This window comes from Cyprinus carpio, chromosome A18, assembly GCF_018340385.1.
Source record: "Cyprinus carpio isolate SPL01 chromosome A18, ASM1834038v1, whole genome shotgun sequence".
In the NCBI taxonomy this organism is placed as follows: domain Eukaryota; kingdom Metazoa; phylum Chordata; class Actinopteri; order Cypriniformes; family Cyprinidae; genus Cyprinus; species Cyprinus carpio.
This window is the reverse complement of record NC_056589.1, coordinates 18792990-18801653: the sequence shown is the minus strand read 5'-3', so window position 1 is coordinate 18801653 and position 8664 is coordinate 18792990. Positions and strand designations below refer to the sequence as shown.

Here is an 8664-nt window from a genome sequence, read left to right as displayed (position 1 = left end):
CATGCAGGTCAGATTGCATGACAAGCAGAATACAGTTTGGGCGAGCCGTAAGTAGTTCAGCCAGTTCTTAGCCGGTTTAGGATGATTTCACTGGTCTAATCTGGTGTTAATTAGGTCCAGCTGTTAAGTCAATAATTGTTTTCCCAGCTTGGCCAGACTGAAGTTACACTACTCTATTTGGTCATCCAGTCTGGCTTTGCTGGCAGTGCAACAACAGTCTATGTAAAAAGTAGTACATTTGTTGTCAAGACTCTCTCATATGTTCATAATCTTATTCATAACCAGCCAGCTAAACAACATTTTTACACATCTACACTTGTATTTCATTTGTGAGGTACAACGAAGAGAACACAACTTTTGTTTTCGTTTAAAATGATGGGGAACAAATAGCAAGGATGCATTATGGATCAATTTAGAATGTTTCCAGATTATAACTACAGTTCCTTTGAAATGTGTATAAGAATACAATACACACTACATTTAACATTTGTAACATTTTATGAGCAGATGAAAGACTAAACACCCATTCACACCACAGCTATAATGGTACCAACACAGAGGAATATCATTGGAATCACTTTCAGAATTTATTTTTTCAGCTGATGAACAATAGCAACATTGACAGTCAATCAGAAATCACCCAGATTCTGGTGTGGACATTAATATAATTATTGTTAGAGGTATCTTTATAGTTATCGTTCTTGTTGAGAATGGGCTTTAAGGAACAGATCAAGTGCTCTAATTAAGATTCTCTGGACATTAAGGAAATTTGACAATGTCCTTTTATCTGCACTTATCTGATTAAGATACTTTACAGTAGCGTGATGTGCAAACTTCAGAAGGTGAAAAGGTTAAACTGAAAAGCATGATTTATTAGTTTTGTTATGGGTGTCAAACATGAAAGATATACGTGACATGCTATGAAAAGGTATTTCAGTCTTGGAATGTGGTCACCCAGTGTTTCTAAGAGTTTTTTTTATCCACAATAATAGACATTGTAGACATAATGGAATCACTTTTTGCAAGATACAAGATTATTTGCTACTGTTTCCCATAAATACTTAAGCATTTTATTATTATTTAAACAGACAACATTTTTTAAATATTGATGTTTTTATTTAATGAAAGTATTTACTTCAGAAATGTATTATTTTTTTTAAATCAGCTATTAAAATATAGTCACTTTACAATGAGCACAAGAATAAAAAAACGAGGTAATTTAACAGTTTTATGACTCAGATTGGGAGAATAAATCCTTTTAAACTCCTTTAGAGGGCATATTAATACTCTTCTTTACATCACCAGATTAGCGCCAAGCTGATGTTTTAATACCATCATTAAATTCATCCTTTGTTTTTCAAACACTTCTAACTCTGCCTGTATGGTGAGCTTAAGTCTTCATACTCCGTGTGACAGCAGCCTCATTCCCGTCGAGCCCCTCGTGCTCCAGTGGCAGTGACATGACAAACTTCTACATCGGCCCCAAGCTTACGCAGCTCATCCAGCCAGATCTGTTGCTTCTGGGACAGACGGTCATTAGGACCCTTTACTTCCACCAACTAGAAGAACATAACTCAAATGAGCAACAATTTAAAGGCCCCTTGTTTATAGATCCAGTATTTCCAATGTTTCTTAACATTATAATCTAATTAAAGCAGTAAAATAAGACACATAGTCGAAAGCTGAATATCTTCCTAACCAGCAAGCTACGTCTCGGACTCACCTTGAACTTCTTGTTGTACGTGCTCCAGACTACCAGATCTGGAAGTCCTCCTCTGCAGTGCCTGTAGTCCTTTGCCATTCTGAGGACCACACCGCTCAGGAAGTGGCCACCCAGACATGCCACTAGACTCTAAAACCAGACAAAGAAAATAAAGCAATTACAGTATGGTTGTGAACATAATCTGGCATACACAGTTTAATCAATTATGTATATAAATAATAATTGTAATAATGACAACACTTTGAGGTGGAAATGGACCACTAGTATGTGGCACTCAATGTAGCAGCACTAAGAAAGGAGCCAGTTGCCTTTTAAATAGAGGCACTGACTGTTTTTTACTCTAAAATATAAATGCACTTTAGCTGGACCAGTTTGAAAAGTTTTTTTTTGCCTAAATTGAGCTGAAGAAACAACATTTATGATAACATAGTTGTCAGATTTTATTGCTGATTTGAAATTACTTTAATGTTACTGTTAAGTAATCTTTGCAAACAGACCAGAGCTGCCGGAAAGCTATTACCAAGAAGGCCACCATGTGAGCAGACTTGCCGTATATAGTCTCAGAGGTTACCTGTGCCTGTTGCAGGGAGGAGAAACGCTCCCAGTTTATCAGCGCACACACTCTCCCCTCCTGTGCGTTCCACACATCAGCAAGCAGCTCCTGCAGCGTCTCTGCAGATGCCTGGCGTAACATCTCAGCACGCGCCTCGATGGCTTCCCGCCGGTTACCATAGAAACAATCAGTGTGCAAATCCAAAGGACAAGTCTGGGAAAGGGCATGCAGTCATTGATCACTGATCTGTTGGGGTGGTATGCCTTGACAATAAAGTGCAACCCTGAATGTGTGAAGTGCACAGCGTTTATTCTTTAATTATTGTGTACCTGGTAGGGGTTTCGGAAGACATCAGGAACCCCATCGATAAAGATGATGTCCCACATGAGGAGTCCAAAAAGGCTGGAAAATGTAGAGCCTTCTCCATGAATACCTTAAAAGAGGATTTCAGAAACATACATTTAAAGCATAAAAGGCACAGCGGAATGGATGTGCTTGTGTATGATGTTATAATGTTAGACGTAATAAATGATTTTGAAACTATTTTATGGAATACGAAAAGAGTCATCTTGAATGATGTACTGGTTGTTTATTTTCATGCAGCTACAAAGAATGAGGACTAGAGCCTTCAAGCTTTTCAGGAATTTAAAAGCACCATAAAAGTGATCTACAGGATTCATCCTCTATGTACGTTTTCTGAAGTCATAAAATAGCTTTGAAACAGAGAAACAGACTGAGATTTAAATAGTTTTCACTGAGAATCTGCACTTGCACTTAAATAGCAATGTTAGATTTGTGAATAAATTGTTCACTTGAGTCAGATCTTTTTTTTTTTTTTGATGAATCACTTAATCCAGTTCACAAACCAGTTTGAACGATTCAGACATCTATACATCTCTTATGATCTCTTTTGTGTTCCATGGAAAAATATCGTTATTATGAGGTTTGATTCATTATGAGTGAACGATTCCTCAATTTCCTCAAAAATGATTCCTTCATATAATGATGCACAAACAATGTGATGCCAGACCTTGATCAAAACCAAGCGTTCTGTAGTGTTCCAGAGCCAGTTCCTCAACAGAACACATGACCATAGTCCCTCGTCCCTCTGTGGAGCGTTCATCCTCATTGGCCGCTCTGAGGAACACTGATTTGCCCATACCACCCTCATGAGGAAAGAGCTGGCCTCGAATTGTCACCTGTTAAAATGTTGTTAACTGTGTTGTTACTGTTAACTAAAACTATTAAAATAAATATACATTAAAATAAGATGAAAATCTTAAACTTGAAAAACATAAAAATTAGAATAACAAAAATAAAATAAAAGACAAAAAAACAATGTCAAAAGCACTTTTAAACTATTAAAACTCAAATTAAAATGAAAATAGAAAAATAAATACAAATTCAACAGTATTTGTTCAATACTAAAATAACTGCTGTACAGCTTTCAAAAAATTAATCCACATTTTCCAATACAGTAACTTTAGTATTTAGTGACCACAAAATAATATGCATAGAGTAACACTGTATTACAATGGACCCCATGTGGAACTGAACACTCACATGAGTGACATCCTGTACGTGCACAGTGGGCAGATCTCGGAGCAGCAGACGGTACTTCTTCAAGCTAGCAGATTCCTTCATTCGGGAAGCACGCTGGTGAAGTGATAATTTGTGGCCTGTTCGGACCAGAGGATCATTCAGTCCATCCCGGATAGCACAGATGGCCGATACAAAAGGTGTCAAAATCAAACAATGCTTGTGTAACCAACACAAAAGTAACATTAAAACAAAATGTCTGTTTATATTTACAATCAAATGAGGAGGTACCTGCTCATGTTGTTTTAGGTGTTGCTGGAGATTGAGAGCAAGTCTGTCCCACCAGCGCCCCCTACTGTCTACACAATACACTAGCTGGGACAGAAGATTCCTGAGGTCCTCCACAGAGTCCTACATTGTGGAAATGAAAAGATAAATAATTCAACGAACTCATGTAAAACCAATATATATGATTTTAAAGTGTTTACAATGGCATCATTAACTTTGTATATTCACCCACCTCATAGCGGCGAAGTCTTTGTAAAATCTCAACTCCTCGAGACAGTATCCGAGTGTAGGTCCAGCCCACAGTGAAACACCGCAGAAAAACAGGCAGTTGTTCTTGATGACTGCACACATATTGAAACTCAATCCATCTCACGACAGCACATAAATTAAATGAAAGATATGTTTTCTTTTCAAACCTTAGGTCACAGGAGTCTTTAATCTCCTGCCAGGTGGCCTTTGCTGTAGCATAGAGGACATAGGCGTCCTCCCAGCTGCCTGTTTGCATTGCAGCAATCACTTCCTGCAGCGTACGCATCGCTGTTTCATACCTGTACAGAATCGTTTTACAACAGTAAAAGAGACAACAATGTATCTAGAACATAATTACAAATATTGCCATCTACAAATTAATGTTTTGGGGCAAATCTCATAATATATATATATATATATATATATATATATACACACAATTAATTATATAATATAATTATATAGAAATTTTATTTATATATATACACATACACATATACACACATATGTATATATATATACATACACAATTAATTATATAATATAATTATATAGAAAATTATATTATATATATACATACACATATACACACATATGTATATATATACACACACACACACACACACACACATATATATATATATATATATGTGTGTGTGTGTGTGTGTGTGTGTGTGTGTATATACATGTGTGTATATGTGTATATATATACAGATATATATATGTTTAAATAAAAACATCTATTTTTGAAGTGAAATGTGACCACATTTATATAAATATATATTTACATAAATGCTCAGGTCACATTTTATTATATATATATATATATACACACACACACACACACACATATATATATATATATATATATATAAAATTTGGGTTTTTATTTTAACATTTTCTTTTCTTCTATTTTTGAAGTGAAATGTGATCTGAGCATTTATTTATTTTATTTATTTATTTTTTTATATTTTGATTAACTATATACCTTTTGTCACCTGAGCAAAGTATGATTATAAAATAAATATAAACTGACCTGATGAGGTCATCCCTGTCCTCAAACAGTCTGGCTGAGCGATGTACTGTATACTCTGGGAAAGCTAGACGGCCAGAATTGACAAGCAGAATGGTGTAGAGCTGCCCCTGACCTCCAGCGGCCATCTCCTCTTCCTCCAGAGTGTCTGTGAGGGAGAACAGGAGCAGGACACGGGAGAACACGGCACGTGATCTGCGGCACAGACGCACACAGGAACCTGCAGCCTGCTTGGCCCTGAGAAAGACAAGCTTGGGTGTATAATTCACTTACATTACTCATCACAGGATTTTTTTTCATCTGTGACGTTAACAGCTTCTGTTGTTCCTCTAGAACAAGTGCAAATCTCTGGCCAACATCACTCTACTGAGGTATATACATACTGATAGTCCATACATCTCACCTCTTGAGAATGACTGCAGCCGTGTTGTTTTGACTGACAAAGAGTGATCGCTGTTTCCCCAGCTGGAGCAGCCCCTCTACCAACTGCTGCTTCTGAGTCCCATTCCCTCCACGGCCAAGATGAAAGGTTTTGGCCAGGGTTCTGAGCTCCGGTGCAGGCAGCAGATCCAGAACTTCTTGGATGTCATGAAGCTCAGATTCTGTCACAGGGAAGAAGTCATGAGCTGTAGGTAAATATGTTTCTTGGTACTTAACTACAGCTTTCTGAACTGTTGGCATTTTGGTTGACAAATCACATTAACTAACCTGTTTGTAAGAAGCCACATGCGACCAGCTCCTGAATGACAGTTCTGAGGTCCGAGCTGATCTCTGTGTATTCCAACTTACTGACCTGAAGCCACTTCAGCTTTCTTTGAAATAGACGGACATAAAGCATCTGACCAGGCGCTACAGGAAAGCGAGAGACAGGTCTGACATTTCAGCAGCCATTACTGTGTCACATGACCTTCAGAAATTATTCTACTATACTGATTTGATGCTGAAGTAACATTATTATCAGTAATGAAATCTGTTGTGCTGCTTAATAGTTTGTGGAAACCATGATGCATAGAACAACCTTTAATTAATAAAATCACAAATAGACATCTTTTGTAGCATTATAAATAATAACAGCAGAACTGACTTCAAAGTGACTTTAAAGTAGTTCTTCTACCTGAGAGCTGCTGAAAAGTGTGAATATTTGAGAAGTCATCTTCATTGAAGAGCATCCTATCATCCTCATTCTCCAACACCGCCTCAAGGACAGTCCGAAAGTTCTGCAGGTAATACGGCTGCCTGAAGTGCTGATGCTCCGATCCCTCGCTGGCTTTCTCTACGCCTAGCACTTTGGACTCATTGGCTGGTGTTGTACAGGGCTTCCTCTCAGTGGTCTTGCTTTTGATTTGACTCTCTGATGATGGAACAACATCAGACGAGGCCTCAGCTTGATCAGACTTGACATCCGTTTCATGTCTGTTTTCAGTTTTATGTCTACTTTTCTTATGTATGACGGATTTTTCTGTAGTGTTTGTATCATTTTTAGGCAACTCCTCTGATTTCCGCTTTCGTGCCCTGGATGACAATGACGATTTCACCGACTGAATGTCAGTGCTGCTGCTTGATTCTGCCAGTACTGTCACAGATTTCTCACTGTTTTTCACTTGAGGTTGGTTTGAAGCCACTGGCTCTGGTGGGAATGTGTTATGTGTAGCCATGCCACCGGATTTAGATTCAAAAACGAAACTCTTCATGCAATTTTCCTTCTGTGAGCTGCTCAGTTCTGCATCATGGGTCTCTTCTTGTCCAGAGACATGAGTATGATCCATCTCAGATTCTCCTGAAAGTCTAAGCGCTCTTCTAGACAGTTTAGAGGACAAACTTCCAAGGCCAACCGTTTTAACCAGTTTCGCTTGTAAATTTGTTTCAGATGAATCTTGCCTCATAACACAGTTCTTTTTAAAATACAGACTCATATCAGCATCTTTCTCTCCTGGGCTTTTCTCTTTCTCATCATTTCGAGTTACTGCACCGTTAGAAGCTGTGTTGGTTATTTTCTCCTGCTTGTTGTCACTGACATCCAGTGCATCTTCAAGATCCTCTCCAAGAAACTTCTGACACTGAGAGTCTATATGTTCATTAATCTTGTAACGAGGTACAAGTTTTCCACACAGAGGGCATGCCAGTTTACACGGTGGTGTATTCCTGAAAAATGAAGTTATGGAGGCAACCCCACCTCCATTGCTTGTTCTCTGTTTGATTGCACTGCACTTCTGGCTGTTTTTCTTTGCCACTGAGAGTCTCCTGGCACTGGCTCTTTGTGATGAGCTGCCTCTCCCCGTCTGAGATTCCATAACTGTTTATATAAACCAACTAGAATGGAGTATCATACTGAAGCAGGCTGCATATTTGTTTCTGAACCTGAGGATCATAAAGTACATACAGTAAAGGACAAAATATTCTGGAGAGGATGACGTTCTATTAATGAATTAAGTAAAGTAATGGTGCTTCATTATATCTTAAGTCATATGCATAGATTATTATTTACAACTGATTTGATTTGTCCTTTGTTTCTGACTCTGCAAGACTGACAATAGACCAAAGTCCCTTTTGCAATAGATTGCATTAGCCATGCCACCAACGAAATAAAAATCCATATTAGAATAATATGAAACAAAACAATACTGCCAAATACAGATTAGATTATACAAAAAAAAAAAAAAAATTATTATACAAGTATAAATAAAGCTTCTGATAACTGTACAGACCTTTCTGGCGCTGAAATTAAACGTGAAGCAGGTCACAGGAATTCATGGCGCCATGGTTTAAGTTGTTTTTTAATTTTCAAAATAAAAGTCCAGTTTTTCTCCAGTCAAGTATTTAGTTATCGCTTTATCAAAGAGCCGGGTTTTTTCGGTGTATTTTCTCCAGTAAAAATGCTGCAACTTACTTTTTAAAAAATACAGTGGCTTCCAAATTTAATGTCTTATATTTGAGGATTTACTGTAGAATAATTTAGCTTAAAGGACTTTTTATTTTTATTTTTTCAAGTTTTGTTGGAACTGTTCACCCAAAAATGAAAATTCTGTCATTATTTAGTATTTATTCACCTTCATTTCTTTCAAAATCTGCATGACTTACTTCTCTGGAAGATAAAAGAAGCTGGGAAATGTCTCTTTTCCATACCATGGAAATTGGCTCCCAACCCACCATTTTACAAAATATGAATAATTTCACTATTTGGAAAGAATTCTATAATTTTTCTTTATTAAAATTGACCAGAAGGAACAAAACACTTATTTTCAATAAGTGTTGGATTGAATTCAACAAATAGACAAGTTG

At 37.2% G+C, this 8664-nt stretch overlaps 1 protein-coding gene across 1 annotated transcript; it reads right to left on the bottom strand.

Moving 5' to 3' along the window:
- Positions 1 to 483: 483 nt before the first annotated feature.
- On the bottom strand, positions 484 to 8158 carry LOC109065774 (fanconi-associated nuclease 1-like). Its single transcript, XM_042775245.1, has 14 exons — positions 8091 to 8158; positions 6500 to 7743; positions 6094 to 6234; positions 5789 to 5987; positions 5389 to 5622; positions 4520 to 4651; positions 4336 to 4444; positions 4108 to 4226; positions 3840 to 4005; positions 3307 to 3475; positions 2606 to 2709; positions 2295 to 2489; positions 1724 to 1852; positions 484 to 1559 (listed from the first exon to the last, which is right to left on the bottom strand). The coding sequence occupies exons 2-14, from the start codon at positions 7674 to 7676 to the stop codon at positions 1422 to 1424; spliced, it is 3012 nt and encodes a 1003-aa protein (XP_042631179.1). The 5' UTR covers positions 7677 to 7743; positions 8091 to 8158; the 3' UTR covers positions 484 to 1421.
- Between the last annotated feature and the right edge of the window lie 506 nt (positions 8159 to 8664).